At 39.8% G+C, this 18,013-nt stretch overlaps 3 protein-coding genes across 3 annotated transcripts; all 3 read right to left on the minus strand.

Annotated features, from left to right (window-relative positions):
• Positions 1–22: 22 nt before the first annotated feature.
• Positions 23–5,773, minus strand: LOC105892921 (uncharacterized protein KIAA0895-like). The gene is made up of 7 exons (XM_012819240.3): positions 5,499–5,773; positions 3,932–4,724; positions 3,601–3,744; positions 3,381–3,513; positions 2,401–2,706; positions 2,110–2,207; positions 23–2,024 (listed from the first exon to the last, which is right to left on the minus strand). The coding sequence occupies exons 2-7, from the start codon at positions 4,688–4,690 to the stop codon at positions 1,863–1,865; spliced, it is 1,602 nt and encodes a 533-aa protein (XP_012674694.1). The 5' UTR covers positions 4,691–4,724; positions 5,499–5,773; the 3' UTR covers positions 23–1,862.
• A 674-nt stretch (positions 5,774–6,447) lies between these two features.
• LOC105892922 (gamma-aminobutyric acid receptor-associated protein-like 2) lies at positions 6,448–8,596 on the minus strand. Its single transcript, XM_012819241.3, has 4 exons — positions 8,374–8,596; positions 7,234–7,289; positions 6,971–7,143; positions 6,448–6,815 (listed from the first exon to the last, which is right to left on the minus strand). The coding sequence occupies exons 1-4, from the start codon at positions 8,405–8,407 to the stop codon at positions 6,725–6,727; spliced, it is 354 nt and encodes a 117-aa protein (XP_012674695.1). The 5' UTR covers positions 8,408–8,596; the 3' UTR covers positions 6,448–6,724.
• Positions 8,597–8,701: 105 nt separating this feature from the next.
• nqo1 (NAD(P)H dehydrogenase, quinone 1) lies at positions 8,702–11,911 on the minus strand. Its single transcript, XM_031569267.1, has 6 exons — positions 11,674–11,911; positions 10,971–11,135; positions 10,647–10,777; positions 10,305–10,418; positions 9,998–10,099; positions 8,702–9,492 (listed from the first exon to the last, which is right to left on the minus strand). Exons 1-6 carry the CDS (start codon positions 11,798–11,800, stop codon positions 9,151–9,153), a joined length of 981 nt encoding a protein of 326 aa, XP_031425127.1. The 5' UTR covers positions 11,801–11,911; the 3' UTR covers positions 8,702–9,150.
• Between the last annotated feature and the right edge of the window lie 6,102 nt (positions 11,912–18,013).

The raw sequence follows: 18,013 nt of genomic DNA on the forward strand, positions 1-18,013 counted from the left end.
TTAGACTCTGAGCTCACAGTGACAAATTGGGTATAGTCATTTAATAAATACACTGGAAATTCCAGCTTATCACATCAAACACAAAATGTGCAACATTCGTGCAGTTTATAACATGACCGTACAGAGAAGTGTGATTACAAGTCTGTGAGCACTAATACAAATGTAGCCACTACACATAAGCCCTGCGCCTTCCTAAGGCACATGACATGATATTTCGCCCACTACCCCTGAGCCCAGTACGTTTAAGTTTACAAACAGCTACTACAAAACAAATAAGCTAAAATAAACAAACAAACAGCCATGAGGGAGCTATGGAGAGCGCTTGCTTTTAGCTGTTCTGCACCTATCTGCAGCAGTAACAGGTCTGCTTGGATGAGTCAGTCAACCTACATATATGCCCATGTTAAAGTCCACCAAGGTTGCTCTCGAGTAAACTGTCCCACCTTTTGTTCGATTATCTTTCAGTATACTAGATATGTGTGCACGGCACAGTCTGAATCAAGTAAAATCTAATGCCTTGGAAGAGGTCAGAATACTGTACTCAATGTACTATATAAAAAGGCTGCCGTGTACAGCTGCTGCTACAGTATACTGTAAATATCAAGAGGAGACACAAGTCGGTGGCACTTGTTGGTGTTTGAGACAATCTTAATAACATCTGCCACATTTTTCTGGCAAAAGATTTAATTTTAGCTGTGAGTCATCCTTGGTGCCCTTTCGTGCTACTCGTAATACTAAGGCTTGAAAAAATGTACTCCTTCAAAATGGAGATATAAAGCTAATACCATTAACATTCGTTTTCAAAGTACACACGAAATAAATATAAAATAAATACTTGCATAAATATGTAGAACATGAATATCTTGAAATGTTGACAAAGCAGTAGCAATATCGTGATGGGCATTTCAGGAGACGCAGTAAATGCAGTGCCTTTGGGAGGACATGAGAAAGGTATTGAGCAAAGGGTGTGCTCGGTCACTTTTTTTTTTTTTTTTTTTTTTTTTAACCCAACTTGCTTTAGATATGCTCAAGGTCCATCTGACAGATGAATGACTACTAACCTTAGTTAAAACATCATAACTTCTCCAGGTAAACATGCTGTCATACAAAACAAGATGTTCACTGACCCAATACAAGGCCACCCGCTGATATGTGACATACTGTAGTGACATGATTCTTACTCCTTTGGAGATATGGGCCTCAAACATTTCTCATTTAAAATCTCATTTAATAATTAGAAGAGGAAATATCTTACACTGTGATTGTGTATTATACACTTGTCTTTAAATTTACTCCATTATCATTATGTGCCATTTAGATATGGAACCACTTAGAAATGGACAATTATAAAAACTTTGCCCAATAGATTGTGAATTTGTCTTAAGTAAGGCTAATCATAGTTCCCTCAGAAGTACAGTAAATGGATTGCTATGGAGTACTAGCTCTGCAATAAGATAATGATACGACCCAAAGGAGGGTTTGCGGTTACCGTTGCAAGAAAAAGTTTCTGAGCCCTCTGGACTTTAGCATTACATGATGTTCTCCTTACATGACCTAAATTGCAATAATACACAAACAGTCTGATGTATAGTATAGGACAGGTAATTGTTGAGGTTTTAGAAACTTTTTCTCACAGTGGTGTGCGTAAACATGACATTATTACGGTATATGATTATGCCATGTAGGTCCTCAAAGTCCAAGTTCAAAGCCTATTTCTAATGACTTTTATGAGATAATAGTATGTGTATAGTGAAGATATAGGCATTTTCCAGACCCCTATTCAGGTGTCCTGGTCCTTTGTGTAAAAACCTTGGCCCCTGTCATCACCCACAGTCCATGGTTCTGAGGCCTTGGAAAAAGACCTAAGGTACGAGATTGTGGAGCTCTGCATCATCCAGCTCATTGACTTCAACAATGTAGTCAAGGTGCTGAAGGTACCGCTCCACATCCCGCATAAAGTGAGGAATTCTGGTCCTGCGGAGGACTGCCAGATGTCGGAGCCTATCTATATCCTCATAAGACACCTGTGAAGACATTTTTAAAACATCAGCAACCAAATCAAAGCCAGCATGGAAACATCAGAATACTGTAATTCATAGAGGGCCTGACCTTGCCAAGAGAGGTCAACATCTTGAAGTCAATGTTTCTTCTGTGTCGCAAAATCCTGAGGATTCCATCAAGATATACCTGATCCTTACTGAAGCAGCCTGTCCAAAGCAAAAGCACTTGGTAAGACTTTCATTGACAGTTCATCTTGGGAAAACCATTTGTTAAGGCTTGGTTAGTTTAAAAAAGATGTCGTTCAATTTCTACAACCACTTATGGTATATTCACTAAATCACACGCGGCTTATTTGCAAATTAACTGAATGTTTACCTAACGTATGTTATGTATACAGACCTGGTTCGGAGGTATCTGTTTGGCCTCTCTTGGCACGAAGGCAGTACTCCCAGCGCACTGCGGGGTTCTGGACAAAGCGGGCTATGTGGCTGAAGAGCTGACTGAAGCTCATGTTGGCAGCGTGGTAAACCGTGTAGTAGAGCAGAGCGGCACGCCACAGGTAGGGCTGTTTCCGTAGCAACACGCTGTGTAAACTGGCAAGGCCCTCCTCGGTGGGGTTGGCGGGCTTCAGGCCAAACTGCTTCCTGCCCACGGCAGTACTCCAAGGCTGGAGATTGTTGTTCACTCCTCGCAGGTAGTGAGTACCTAACGAAGATAATCCATATCACACCCAGCATAAATAAGACCTAGAAGTGAGCACACCTGAACAACTAGAAAAGACTGTTAAGGCTCTGAGTGGCACAAAAGACCTAAGGATATATACTTAAAAAGATTAACTGCAATAACTTTTGTTAAATTGGTGGAAGGATTAAGCAGATTAAGAGGGTTAATACTCTAAAATACCTCGTCTAGGAAGTATTCATATGGATTGAGATTTATATGTAGAGAATTTCACACTGGGTATTACTATGTAGTTGAGATTTATATTTAAAGACTTTCACACTGGGTATTACTATGTAATTGAACTCTACTACATTCCCTCCTTAGCTGGATCCTGAGCAAATGTAAGTCTGAAATTGGCACATTTTTTCTGAAAATATTTAAATGACCGAAATGTATTATAAACTAACATCGTTCTTTTGATTCCCAATCCTCCAAACTGGGTGGGTTCTACCATGTCCATGAAGACGACCACAGTACATTTCTAGTGACATCCGACATACTTTTCTTGCAGTACTGACCTATTCTTGACCAGTATGACCATGTTTGTGCTGGCATGGCAGTGGCCAAAGACCTTTTGAGTTAAACCCTGCTGTAGATGAATAATCACACTCTGACTACTGACATTGAGTCATTATTAATCATCGGCTATAGCATACCAATCTCATGCCTCAGCATCCCTTCCAGCCAGTGCTGACGAGCTCCCTGCAGGTTGATGGTCAATGTAGGCCGACACTTCTCCACCATCATCACTGCTTGGGAGAGTAGCTCATCAGAGAGGCACACCACTACCTATAGGCAGACAGAACACATAAGGTCACAGGGGAACACTAAAGAAAAACTCTAAAGAAGCAAATTTAAACAAAAACAAGCACCCACCTCACCCACACAGCCCTCCTTTTGCAAGTATTTTCGTGCTGCTGCCCACACGCGGCTTTTAGGGAGAACACTTCCCCCTGTGACTTCTTCAAAATTTTCATAAGTGTCAAACTTCCTCAGAACACATTCCATGATGCCTACAGCCTGCAATGAAAGTTGACAGTTGAGGACAAATTCATCGCTGAGGGGAACTCATTGCTGTCTATGAACATTAGCATTGTTTATCCTCAAACAAGGCCAACAGCACAAGTTTTTGGTTCTCTCCTGTTCAGCTCTTATTGTTACTGTTGTTATCACTGTTGTTATCATACTGATATTTGATGCGACATACCTGGGAAAGGAAATGACCAGAACCTTCCTTGTACTTCTCCAGGACGCTCACTGGCTCTGGTGAAACATACCTAAACTGGGGCTCATACTGGTAGCCTGACTCAAAAAAAGTCTGCCGCTCGTGCTCCAGGTTGATCGGTCGCAGTGCAATCAGTAAGCAGGGGACTCTGGGTGAGATGGGTGAGGGCATCGGTTTGAGGCTGCCCAGCCTGGCAATGTGAGGCAGGGAGGTGGCTGCACGAATGCGTCCCAAGCTGGGCCTCGGGGTCACGCTGGTGTTCATGGTGCAAGTGCTTTCACTGCGGCGCATCCAGCCTTCTGGTCCCAGGCTAGGGCTTGTAAGGCTGCGCATAGGTGGGGAGGGTGCTCCACTCCGCCATGGCGGCTGCAGAATCTTCCTGTCCGTGGACTGGCTGGTCCTCAGGCGTTGTGGGGTGATATCCAGACTAAGGGGCCTCCGCCCACTAGCTCTCCTACCTGTTGCCTGTGTGTCCTCCGCTGTGCCTCGGCGCACCACAGTCTCCCCCCCACCAGCCTTACGGACTGCTTCCACAGAGCTGCCTGCACTGGAGCGAGCCTTAGGCTGCAGTCCATTGTGGGAGAGACGGTCCTTCTGGCTGATGCTGCTGGTTCTAGCTCTGGTTCTAACAGGTTTGGCTCTGTCAAGCTGGTCATCTGGATTTATCCCATCGGTGCTGTTGCTAACGGCACCCACCCCTTCTGTCTGCTCCATGCAATTATCCCCCAAGTCCAGCACCATTGCAACAACAGCTCATTCAGTGAATGCTGCACATCTGCAAAGAGGTTTTTTTGCATTAGTCCATCGGTTTGTCTCTAAAACAGCATAGGTCTGCCACATTATTTGTTTCTGCAGTGAATCAATTAATACTGAAATATTAACAGGACGGTCTGTTAATCAGATCAAGAGATCATCAACCAAATATGTATCAACAAAACAAAACATGTAAATATGTTGCTGTGCAGCACAGCTTTCTCTAGCATACTAGTTAATTAAACTCATCATTCAGTTTACCTTTAGCCATGTCAACGTGACATTAGACGGTTGTCGACACTATATCTGAGAATATGACTGCATGTAGCCGAACACACATAGTTGCATTTAAGGACCACTATGCAATATTGTGGGCCAAACATATTGTATTACACATGCAAACAAGCCTAAACAAGCAACAACCTAAGACATCAGGATGTTTATCTAGGCGGTTAATATGAAAAGGGCGAGGTAAGCAATGCAGAATTTCTAACAGCCAGTCGAACAGCTAGCCTGCAACGCAGTCTGAGTAGGTATGCTACATTCATACGAATTTTCCTCATGGAAGTTACAATTTCGATTACATAGGCCAGGGGATTACTGACATTAGTTTGAGATTTTGACGAACAATGGGAAACGTGTCCTCGTGTGAAGGCTCCTGTCCAATCAACAAATGGAGTAGCCTATATTTGTCCCCAATGTTCCCCGTATACGAAGTGAGTATCAGACTGTAAAAATAACCAAAATGGACTGGACTCGCTGTTTATAACGCCTATATTTAAAAGCAGTTACTTACTATGCAGCGTTCTCGGGAATGATCAACTCGGTATGCATTTTCATTCATAGTGTCCCATTACTATTGCCTGGTCTGCTGTACAAATGGTGGTTATACTTCCGGTGGATATATCCGCTGAATATTTGGCAGCTAACGGTACATTTACGGTAGGCGTCTGTGGAAGGCGGTAGGCTATCCAAATACGGTGTTGGAAAGTGACGCGTTGGCCCGGCGCAGCTAAATGACCTATTGCGCAGAGACGTTTGTTGCGTGAGCACGCACAATTTCACCGACACACAGACCATAAAGACCTGATTCATCTTTTCAAAGAAATTTGCCGACGGCCCCGTTTTATTTTTAGAGTACTTTAATACATCTTAACCATATTTTGTCCGAGTGAACAGAGGAGTACAAGAAAAGAGTTGAAAAGCCAATCGTGATTCTGTTACTGGCATTGTGAGTCTACAGATGATGAATAAAGGCAGGGAGCCTGTTGATGTTTTCATCTATGATTTCATCACATGATTCCATTACTCGTCACAGAGCTTGTGACAGAATTAGAATGAAATAGAATCTGCTGAAATAGACAGCTATCAGGGGAAAGTGTTAAAATCCACTCATCTCTCCTCCTCTTCTGGTAAAAAAAGATGACATTAAATCTCTAAATGGTTTTGCATCTCTCTTTTGAAAATATAAGCATTGAGGTGTTGCGAAACGATTTGCATTATAATAAAGGTGTAAATCTTAAAGTACACAGCACAATACCGGTATACAATGCTGTACTTTGAAGGGAAGTGCTGTCCTGCAGATGTATGATTTTACAGAAGCTGCTAAAAGGCATTTCAAGTTCAGAAGTCTGACCAAAGCAACAAATCAACAGAATCTAACAGATTTTTATTGGTTGCTATATATCTATTATTGTTAAAATATTTTGTCATTAAATATTATATTAAATGAAGACCACAAAATATCAAACAAAATATTTTTACATCATTGATGAGACATATAAAGCACTTCCAACCAAAAATACAAATTATTTACACACATAAGCAAAACATCCATCTTTCAAACCTCTACTTAAGTGAATGTCAATGAGCACTAATTCAAAACACACAAACAAGGTTGGAATAACAGGTGCATCCACATTCGCTATCTTTATGTTCACCATTGCGTCATCCTTTTCACACCACACATTTGTTTATAGTTGAGGGAGGGGTGATGGTGGAAGTCGCTAGATGTCAAGTGTTTTAAAAGCCAAAAGTGTTTTCGCCGCTGTAAGCCACATATAAAAAACCATCTTCATCTTTCTCCTTCTCATACAGCTGTCCCATTGTTATGCTGAAAGAAAACACAACATATTATCAAATTATATCATAAGGAGTAGTGACCATGCATATTAATGCATACAGTTTTACGAAGGGTTTATTAAAAAAAATCACAATTTCCCATCAAAGGGAACAGAACTGTTATTTGGGTGTAAACGGAGGTCTGACCTAGACTGAGGCACAGTCTTGTCAACAAAGAGGAAGATGGCCTTTTCTGAGGGCAGCTGGATACGTTTTCGAATGATCCACATAAACTGAGCCACCGTAATGTCCGAGGGAACCAGGTACTTCCGTTTATCAATATCCACTATTTGTGATCCTGAGACTTTCTCCACTATTACCTGAAAAACAGTTAAGGGGTGTTTAACACACACACTGATGGAGGAGAGACCAGAACAAATCATCCTACTAGTCTACTAGGATATACTCACTGGAACCCTATCAGGGTATTTGTTACGGATTTTGGCTGACTCTACACATCGATGTTCTGTTGAGAGACAGAGAGGAATGACATCATAAAGAGACAAGCAGGGGTCCCGTGAAAAACACACCACTCTACACACACCACTTAACTTAAAAGGAATTTGCAAAATGACTATAACGAGAAAATAACTTGAAAGTATGAAGCTGTCAGAATAGTCCTCTGAAAAGTCGTTGGTTTGGTTGTTGGTTTGAATTGATGAACCAACACCATAGAGTGGCATACCTCTTCTTCTGCAGCTCAGTGACAGTAGCCCACTACATAAACAGATTAGTCTGAGTCCAAATTAAGTTTGTTGTCGTATAGTGTGATATGGCCTATGTTGTTGCCAACACATGATGACTCTGCGTTTTCAAAAGCTGTCAAACTGCATGTGATTCTTTATGATCCTGCGCAATACAGTTGTATGCCTCACTTGAGGACTAACCTCAAAATAGAACGCGCATCAACAAAATCGGAATATGTTGACATTCTAAAATCGAGGGCAACCTAGTCTAATCATAGTGCATATGGCTGTCATTTTTATTTTTAATATTTCAATCTCTTATGTTAAATCGATGTAAAAACTATACTCGACTGGCATTTTAATTATATCACACCGTGGTGTGATAACCTAAAGGCTGCGAAACGGAGTGCTATAACAAGCAAATAAGTTGTACACTGATTTAGGCTATCAGAGTTACGGGCTACACAATAACAACCGGGCAACTTTTGACAGGGTATTTTGTAAATAGCTGGCAAGACTGCTATTTTATTGATGTTGCATTTGTTATACTTCTTTCCGAGGTTACATCGATAGGGTCCACGAATGGGAACATTATTTGCACACGGTGCGACTAATATTTACACGCCATGTAAAATGATAATGTCCTAACTCACAACAGGCTCTTTGGCCAACACTATCACCGGTTGTATGTTATAGTTAGCCAGAGTTCACGGTGGCAGATTCCACAAGCAGCTGTCCTGTCAAGGTCTAGAAGCCCACTCGTAAACAGCTTTGTCGATCCCAAATTATGATTTTGTTTTAGCTTCTTAACATATATTTCAGAAATGTGTCTGAACAATCATCTACAGTTACTGTAGAGCTCACCAAGAGAATGGTCCTCTTTAAACATCCATTTCATTTTCGCTGCTTTCCTTCTATAACCGGATATTCAGATAAAATTGAAGTGCCCGTAGGCGTAAATAAGAGCTAGTAATATCACTTCACTCGATACAAACTAAGAACGTCGACATAAACAAGGTAGAAAAACAGGCCTCCTTAGCACAGTTCAACCCAGAAAGTAACGTCACAAAAGGACCATACCATTCTCCGCCCCGAGGTAGGAGGGTGTCTGTTCAGACGCATTACGTCAATCTTGCTGATTTCAAACCTTGAAACCTACGTGGTGGTGAAATGTAAGCAATGAAACCAAGTCTTAAAATGTAGTTTTTGTTTATTATTCGTTATCCGAACAGTTCATATATTTATGAAAAACAAGTCAACACCGTCGACAAGAGGTCGTTTGCATAGGCCTGCTCAACAATCATGACCTGTAACCCGTATCCTAAAAGCATAGTGTGTCAGGAACAGTGTTATGATGTGTTCATTTTAGGCTAAAGTTTAACAGTTATAAAAGGTGTTCAAATAATGAATATATATTAAAAGCTTGTTCTTTAACTAATGAGAAATTGTAGCTGAAACCACTGGGAATAGGTCTAAAATATAAATAGACTAATAGACTAATAATGACATTTAAAAAAATAATAATGAAATACAAAACACACACATACAGGTGTGTGAGGAAGAATACTCTATTTCATACTTTCATGTTATCAAATCCTGTGTCGGTTCTCCACCTGATATCTTTAGCAGGTTATTATGGAATTATGATGTCTGAACATCTGATACTGTTGTTGCAGTCTCATTCTCAGCTTTAGTCTGGTTATGAGGAGGAAGAGGTTTGCCCATGTGATGCCCTGTCGTGATGCCATAAGGGGCAGTGCTAAGCTTCTCCTTCACCTCAGGGGTCAGGCGAAACCCTCCTTGAAAGCTAAGATCAAAGAGTGCAGAGGATGCAAAGGACAGTGGTTTCTCTGCCCATATCCCCTTCAGCCTGGCTCTCCAAGCATCCAACAAGGCTATCCTTACTGCTGGGGGTGTATGTGCAATACTCCAAAAGATCTGAGGTTCAAGAACTTGAAATCCACAGAAGTGAAGGACTCCATTCTGCAAGAAATAGAGAAAGACTCAATACTGTAATCTGGCAAGTATGAAGATTAGATTATATATTTTGCAACACAAAACAGCTGCTAATTCCAGGTCATAATGTCAGTAAGATATTTCTGATATACAGAAATTGTAATATTATTGTTACAGATATTATCCTTGATCACAATTTTGCTGTTGAAATGATTGTGGAAGCTTCAGTTTCTAACCATAACAATTACTTATGATCTTTATTGTCTTGCCTTTTTACTCAATGTCTGTCTACTCAAGTCACTGGTGGTGGTGAAATAACCATTGATGTGCTTTTACTTAATTATACTTCAATGGATTGCAGAGATGTCATAACACTTTGACACCATTGACGGATCCCAGGAATGGTGTGGAATGTTATTAATATCCTATTATTTCCTAAATGGTCATATTAAGTGATTTTGACGATCAACCTCATCTGTGGTATTTAAGGGGAAATGTCCATGACAATATGGAACTTGGATGAAATACTTACCTGCAATGGCCACAGTATTATGTTTATGTCCCCATTGATGCCATCAGACATGAACATAGACTCCATGGCTCCAGTGGTAAAAGACAGCACAGCCTTCTTGTCCTAAAAAAGCATGTTATCACATCAATCACATCAAAGTTCCTCGTTGGAATGAAAGAATGCACTTTCCTAAGGAACACAGTCAAGTGATTTAAGTGATTAAAGATACATTTTTATGAATAAATGCAAATGCGGATTCATGTATAGTGTCCTGCTGCCCTCCTTGGCTAAAATACTTGAAATATCTACAACACGTTTCAACACGTACCTTAAAAATGCCATTGTCATACATGTTTTGGAGTGAAAAGGCAAATCCTTGTGATAAAACTCTGTCAATCCAGCCTTTCATGATGGCAGGGACACTGAACCAGTACAGAGGAAACTGAAAAAAAAATGTAGTTAGATAGGTGGGGGAAAAAACAAGACCTTACTATACAGTGTTGTCTGTGTGTTAGCTGTATGCGAGTGCGTGTGTGAGAGAGAGATAAAGAGAGAGATGAATGATAGAGTACCAGCATGTGTGTGGGAGAGAAAGACCCTGTTTCTTTCCGATGCCAATATATACACCCGAGATAGAGAGAGAGAGAGAGCGAGAGCAGTAACCCCAAACCTGAAAGATGATCAACTCCGCCTCCTCCACCTTGCGCTGCTCTTCTGTAATTTCCTTGGTGAGTCGGCCCTCCTGCCAAGCAGCCATTGTTTCATCTCCATACTGGAAGTTCTCTGGATTCTTCAGATCACCTGGTCATGGCTCAGTATCAGGCTAGTGTACATCTTAACAAAGGCTCAAAATTCTGCCATATCATCTCAACACTTCTTCTTTGATTGGAGCAAATGATGGTCTAAAGAGGTCTAAGTATGTAAAAACAAATGTGCGTTTGTCAATCAATACATACATCTAGCTGATGGAGTAATGGATTAAAAGGCGGTATACCTGTGATATCCTTTGCAGTTGCAGAGGCTTCGAAGTCCATTGCATAGAGGTCTGAGACAAGTACTTTGCAGCCCTGTTCCTTTAGTGCCTCCACAGCGACTTTATGAGCAGCAGAGTTAAATGAAGTGGGGCTCTGATGCGCATAAACTATCAACACAGTCTTAGCTGTGATGCACAGGAACAGTGTTGGTAAGGCACACCGGAAAGAAAAAAGTGAATAAATTAAACCAAGGTAAAGACTTGTCTGATGAAATGCCATTGCAACTGTAACTATGTCAATATTTTTGCACTATTTTGATAGACATTGTTAGTATGATCTAAAAACATATGCATGGAAAAAATATGCATAGGGTTTATGCTCCCCAACCCGAAGTATCCAAAGTCGTTAAAACGGCCAAACAGCAACAACAGAAAGATAATCTTACAATGAATCCTTAATTGACAAATACTGTTGATATAAATCACTTCATCAGCTATAAACTAGTATCAGAAAGTAAGTGGACTATGAACTATAAAGACATAGCACAAAGACATAAAGCATGGAAGTGCCTTTGGGTATGATTAAGGATTATTAATGCAATATCAGTTGAACTGTTAAAGTCAAATCCGATCTTATGTTAAAAATTATTTGAATGCAGTTTTAAACCAGGTAGTAATAACCACAAAAAACAGGAAGACCCTTCTGTACTTAAGTCAGACTCACCCATTGTGTGTGTTCCTGAATAAGCTACACTTTTCCTGGAATCCTGGCTGTACACTCGGAGAGAACGCCTGAGTGCTGTGGACACACCTCTTATACAACCCCTGTTGACTACTTGCATGAGAAGCATTGCAAGATTATATCTGATATAGAAAAACTTGAGGCCGCTGCATGTGACAATACACAGGACTAAACTCCGGCCATGAGACAGGTCCAACCACAACGGATGTTTTGACTCGGATGTTCCATTTTCAAAGGATTTGGGTGCAACTCAAAAACCATTCCCCGGTGAATAGTGCATTACCACTGATAGCATTCATGTGAAGTACAAAGCAAGTAGTTTGCAAATAGTTTGGTGGTGTGACATGATAAATGCATTCCATAGAGGGTGTTATTGATTTTATTTTGCCCTACACCCATAGCAGGATAAAGCCAGACAACTGCAGTATCTGTAGTGGTTCATTCCACACAAATCCTTTGACTGAACAAGCTTGGAATGTAACTCTGGGTGATCCTGATAAGAAGGAATGCCATCTATACACTTCTGTCATACTGGTCTAGAGTATGACTTTGGAGGAGAAGAGACTGGTGAGAGTGTCAAGTAATCAGAACAACTTGGCAAACAATATTTCATGAACACGTCCCAATTGGTTCTTTGCCCTGCAAAACAGTCTGTCAGACCTGATGTCTCAAGCACGGAATATCTATGTCCCTGGATTTAAATGAGACATTTCTATAATCTTGTGGAAAATAGGAACATTTCTATCCAACAGTTTTTTTTACTGATTCTGAAGCTTTAATTTAATCTATGATCTACAAACAAATGAAATGCTGTTTACTGTGGTATAATTATTTATATGTTTAATTTATTTTTCTCCCAGGAAAAAAGTCAGTTAACTGATCTGTCTACTGTGACTTTTCTTGAACTTTATATAACTGCTGAGACTTATAATCTATCTATGAAATTCAGAACATGGGTCACAGGAGGACTTTTATATGGGCATTTGATGACCTCTGCTGGTTTGTATATTTAATACCAGCAGGTGGCACCATAACATCTTATTTATCTCCCTTGTAGCCCTGTCGTCGGGGCGTTCTATTTACTAGGCCATGGGTCAAGTCAGCATGGTTTCAGTTTTCCTGACACCAGTATGTAGTTGTTGGCTGATGATTGTTTGGTCTTTGTCTGTCTTAGATATAGTGTAAACATCTTGCTGCTGTTCATAAATGCCAAGAATAGTGTTTTATATTTCTAGAATTTGGGATGTGGCTTTAATATTTGCTTTGTGTCTGTTGATATCAGTTGCGATGTTTTGATACAAATGGAAATTATTTCCTGGTTTAGGCAGGTGGTTCTGTATTTTGTGATTTTGTCTCCAGACATGATTGTGAGGAGCACAAAAAAACATTGAAATACAGAATTACAAACAAACATGATTTATTTTAAAGAGTTCTCTATAATTATACACCTTTACTGTTTATCATGACAGCAGTGAGTACACTCCACTGCAGTAGTTTTAGTAAAAGTCATTTCCTCCCCTTTTCACACCTTAGGTGGTGTGTCTGAAGAGGTGTGTCTGAAGGTGTGAGCTTAGCAACGTATCAGTATGCAGGAAACATGAGTCAGCTCCATTCATCACTGTTTATATTTTGCAGAATTGTGAGTGAATTGAGTGAATAACAATTCTAGACAATCTTTTACTACTTGAACCTTAATATACAGTTGCAAGAGGCCTTCATTTCCCCAGTGTTCAGTATTATAGTACCAAACAGCAGATGATGAAGAGCAGAGAGGTTTTTATTCAAGGCAGGGTGGGGCAGAGTAGTTTCTCAGTGAACCTTCATTACCTTACCACCTGCCAATGGAAGACCTGCGGCCCCTCCTGCCAGTTCTTAGCATCTTGTGAACAGGCGTTAAATGGCACTGGTTAGATAGGGTTGTCGCTGTTGTTTCATTAATTACATGAATTGACATATCTAATTTTGGAAAGAAGAATATTGTGTAATAGGACGCCCATTTATTCTCACCCTGGTGTCATAATCAATAAATGTTGGATGAACATGTAAACTGTGCTTTCTGTTTCTTATCAGATGTGTTCAGGAAGAGCATGGTGTATTTCCCAATGGCTGTTAGTGAGAAAGTTGACGAGTAATGCCCTCCTCATTCCCATATCATCATCGTACTGGAATGCACCTTACAGTGAGAGTTAGGTATTGTCCCTGCAGTCCCAGTGTCTCTGTGCCTATTCCGGTTTTAAAATAGCTCCTGCAGGTTTTTATTTTACCCACAGATGGCTTAAGGCGGAGCTTGGACTCGTGCCCTTTTTCCACCTCACTGTTATCAGCGTTGAGGATTTGATATGAAAGGAATCACACACAATTTCCTCTTGTGTCATTTTATTTGTTCATTGAGGTTAACATTATGCATCCAAATTAAACATGGTTGCAGGAAGGTTACATTTTAATTGTGTGTTTGTAAGTTCATCCATCCCTCATCTGTGTTTTCTTAATTTCTTAAGTTAACCTTGTAGAATTAGAACCTCAAACACTAGAAATGTGTGCACATATGTGGGTTTAATTCACTGCAGTTATCCTGGAGTTCACCCTATATTCCTTGAATTGATTATGTATCCTGTAAAAGCAGTTTTTTTTCTATTTAGTACACATAGTGCTTGCTGTGTGATGACCTTTAATCTAATTTACTCACATTGCATTGAACTTTTACATTGAAAGTTATGTTGCTTTATGTTTGCTTTTTTTCACTTTTTTCATATTTCTTTTCAGTCTACCAAAATCAAAACTACTGTTGCTCTACTTCATGTCTGGTCCTGCATCTTCACTGCCCATGTGGTTTACTCTTCTGGTTTGTGTAGTTCTCCTTGTTCAGCAAGTGACAGCAAGTGACAGCAAGTGACAAAGTGAATTTCTAAGTTAAGCCTCCATGTGTATATATACTTCATTACAGGTGGGTGGAGAATAGAAAACAGGTTCCACGAATCCAAGGTGTAAAGGTTACAAAGCTTCATGATGATCATATACGCATTAGTGCAAACTTTGTTGATGTTTTAAAGTCTTGTGTGGGTTTAAGGAATTTTTAAGACCTTAATAAATGTTCAACAGGAAGGCTGTCATGCAATTCTTGTACTGATTAACCCTACTCACTGATCAGAGGTGGAATTCTATTGTTATATTTATAATATATTTAACTGCAGGATATTTGTGCACTAATCTTCATATCATATTGCATCACAGCATTCAAGCTACTTGTGGGTTAAGGAAGGGATGTAACAAATTATATTGAAAAAAAGTCTGCTAGTGTTGTGTTGAAATATTTCACCCTGGTTTCAGATGGCAGGTGTGTTTTAGATGAAGTCACCAGATTTTTTTGCTTTGACCAATAAGATTTCCTCTTCCTTGAAAGAAGTGTTTCCTTGGGTTTCCCCAGGGTGATGTACCTCTATATATACAATGAAGAGGAGAATAAGATGGGATAGACACTAGCACAGAATCATCAACCTGCTGTACCGCTAGGTCTCCATGATCAGAGGTTGCTACGTCACACCACTCAAACACCTGAGATGAAAAGGGTGGGTTGCTCTATATTTTATTCTATTGTGAGATGAGTCATTTTAGTGACGTGAAAACTTCTTAAAACTTGAGGCGCAGCTCAATATGAGTTTTATTCAGATAGTAAGTTGATTGAATCTTTATTATACAAGCATTTCCTCACTTTTCCATTTTTTGCATCTAGTTTGTGTTGCTTCTTGCTCTTCTGCATTTGATGAAGATATCCAGTTCAAAGATGAAATGTTTGAGCTCAAGAAAAGCAGATAAACTGATGGGAGGTTGGCTCCGTGAATCGGCCTCTCCTTATTCAAAACACCCTCGCTCTGACTTCGCCAATCGCTCTGTCTCCCCCTGGCAATACAGGTAAGAATTACACCTCAAATTTATTAACAGATGACTTCCTGGTCTTATAAGCTTAATCAGATGCATTCATTTCCTTCCCAGAGTCCATCATGACAAAGACAGATTTCCGCCTAATATATATGTTGCTGACTGCAAGTTTGAGGGATGTATCATCAATGGATTGGAGGACAAAGGCTTCAATTCGGTTCAAGTGTTCCAAACTAAGATGGTGTTGAAAAGAATGCCTTGTCCATCAAAGCCGAGGAGATACTATTTTGAAGTAGGCTATGTGCATGTTCCTGTGGCATGCACTTGTGTTGTTCCTCGATAGTTACTCAGTTCCAAGTGATGAATGGAATTCTTTCATCAGTCTCTGGTATTCTTGTATTCAAGAGCTTAACTAATTTTCTATCCAACTACTATCCATTGTATAGTATGTGCTTAGTCAACTTATATTACTGTATAGAGGACATTTCTGTTCTGTAGAGATTTAGGGTCAGTATTGTATTTTTTGTTATTTTTTTATTTACCCTCACATTATTTGTTGCAGTCATGGCACCAAAGTGAATGTTGTTTGCATTCTATGCAAATTCAGAGTATAGCAACAATGCTGTGTATTTGTTTCTTTTTTGTTTTTTTACTAGACAAATTTGAATTGTGACGTGTCCAATTATACTTAAAGGTGCAGCCAACAACGGATGTTCTCTAAAAACCTGTATTTGGGTAAGACCTGTAAGAGAGTGAAACAGTCCTCACTGTAAAACACCTCTTGAGCTGTGGCAATGCTTTACAATATTGCCTGGAAAACCTACGGCGAATGAGCTACCGTGAGTTAAATATCCATCAGAATCCACCCACTCTGATAAGCTATGTTCTGATGTAATGTTACTCAATGACTCCACCTACTGTACGAGCCACAAACATCTGATTTGATGGCAGTTGGGTTGTCTCATAGCAACAAAGACAACCCAAACAATCATTTTTAAAAGGCTGTTAATTCCCATGGATTTGGAAATAGCATTAGTTTACAATCTGAAAGCCACACTAGTATTTTAGAAATAATTATGCAAATACCTCTAACTTGCTACATTTTCACTTGCAGTCAGTGATATTGTAAAAGCACAAACTGATATTATTTGTTACATGTTTGGAAATACCAGGAACACTGAAATATTATTGAACTATTACCGTACATTTTTACCACCAGTTAATAATAATTTATTATAATGTAATGCACAGCTATGTCACTTGTCATTTAAACGCTGGAAGAACATACTGGCATTACTATTATAATTTTGAAGTAACATACAATTGGCTGGAAAGTGATTCCAGTGTTAAAAGTGTTAAATCATTAAAAAATTATTTCTGTAATATTTCAACAATGGTGCCCTAGAAATGTTATACCAGTGCATCCCCAAGCCACTTTAAAATGTCCACCTATTGACTCACTTTTTCTTTAACACTCTTTTAAAAACCTCACTTGTGTTATATGGGGACAAAAATGTAGACTCATAATTCTGACATAAAATTCTGTCATTAAGTGCACATTTACTAAATGGTATTAATAGGTTAGAGTGGAGTATTATGCTGTACACAAGCGTAAGTCTATGGTTAGCCTTCGAGATCCTTTCTTGATCAAATGAGTGTGCAAAATGTGCATGATGACATCATGAAAGGATTAATGACAATGTAACCATGATTTTGAATAAAGTTATCACTTAATCTACTGTACCCTGTGCCTTCATTTTCACTCATTTCACATCCATCTGTATTTAGTCTGCAGTTTTTCTTAATCCTCTTTGCTGTGGCAAGCTAGCCATGATTCCATTTCTCTATTCCTGTTTAGTCTACTTACTTAGTTCCTTCCGGCAGCACACCTGCACCAAAACTTGGTTGTTGTGCTCTGGTTGACATAGCGATAGCGGCCATAGGGGACAGAGTTAATATCAGGGAAATGGAGGTTCAGCTGGCAGTATCTGTAATGTCCCGTGTGCAAACCCAGGTAAACATCCTCTATGTGCACAGCTTTGACACGCTTGGCCACTTTGGTTGGCATAATGCTGATGTCCATGGAAAATCTATGGCCCAACCCAGAGGCACAGGGTAAGCCTCGACAGGTAGAAAAAAAAGAAAGCCTGGCATTCTTTATTACAAGCCCTGAGGTGAAATGATTATGAATGACTGTTTTCACCTGTCAGTTCTGTGAGTAGGGTAATATAATTATTATTACACCTTTGCTGACCACTAATTCTACAGTAAGAAAAGCAAAAGAAATATCTGCACTCTCTGTCCCCCACTTTGTTGCGTCACTCTATCCATGGTTCACGGAGCTGCTTGTGAGAGATCTCAGGAAAATCAAGGGCATCCTCCTCCAAAAATGAAAAGTAAAAGAAGGTAAACTGGCTGTCTCAGCATGTTATCTCAACAACTGCAA

Source organism: Clupea harengus, chromosome 6 (genome assembly GCF_900700415.2).
Source record: "Clupea harengus chromosome 6, Ch_v2.0.2, whole genome shotgun sequence".
Taxonomy (NCBI): domain Eukaryota; kingdom Metazoa; phylum Chordata; class Actinopteri; order Clupeiformes; family Clupeidae; genus Clupea; species Clupea harengus.

What these genes read in the sequence shown, in the direction of transcription:
- nqo1 (XM_031569267.1), bottom strand. Translation starts at nt 11,800, where the DNA reads ATGCTTCTCATGCAAGTAGTCAACAGGGGTTGTATAAGAGGTGTGTCC. An exon ending in AACTGCAAAGGATATCACAG is followed by an intron (nt 10,778 to 10,970) that starts GTATACCGCCTT and finishes AGCCATGACCAG; the next exon opens with GTGATCTGAAGAATCCAGAG. An exon ending in ATGACAATGGCATTTTTAAG is followed by an intron (nt 10,100 to 10,304) that starts GTACGTGTTGAA and finishes ATGCTTTTTTAG; the next exon opens with GACAAGAAGGCTGTGCTGTC.
- LOC105892921 (XM_012819240.3), bottom strand. Translation starts at nt 4,690, where the DNA reads ATGGTGCTGGACTTGGGGGATAATTGCATGGAGCAGACAGAAGGGGTG. An exon ending in GATGCTGAGGCATGAGATTG is followed by an intron (nt 2,707 to 3,380) that starts GTATGCTATAGC and finishes TATCTTCGTTAG; the next exon opens with GTACTCACTACCTGCGAGGA. An exon ending in TGTTGACCTCTCTTGGCAAG is followed by an intron (nt 2,025 to 2,109) that starts GTCAGGCCCTCT and finishes ATGTCTTCACAG; the next exon opens with GTGTCTTATGAGGATATAGA.
- LOC105892922 (XM_012819241.3), bottom strand. Translation starts at nt 8,407, where the DNA reads ATGAAATGGATGTTTAAAGAGGACCATTCTCTTG. An exon ending in TAAAGAGGACCATTCTCTTG is followed by an intron (nt 7,290 to 8,373) that starts GTGAGCTCTACA and finishes GTCTCTCAACAG; the next exon opens with AACATCGATGTGTAGAGTCA. An exon ending in AATACCCTGATAGGGTTCCA is followed by an intron (nt 7,144 to 7,233) that starts GTGAGTATATCC and finishes ACTGTTTTTCAG; the next exon opens with GTAATAGTGGAGAAAGTCTC.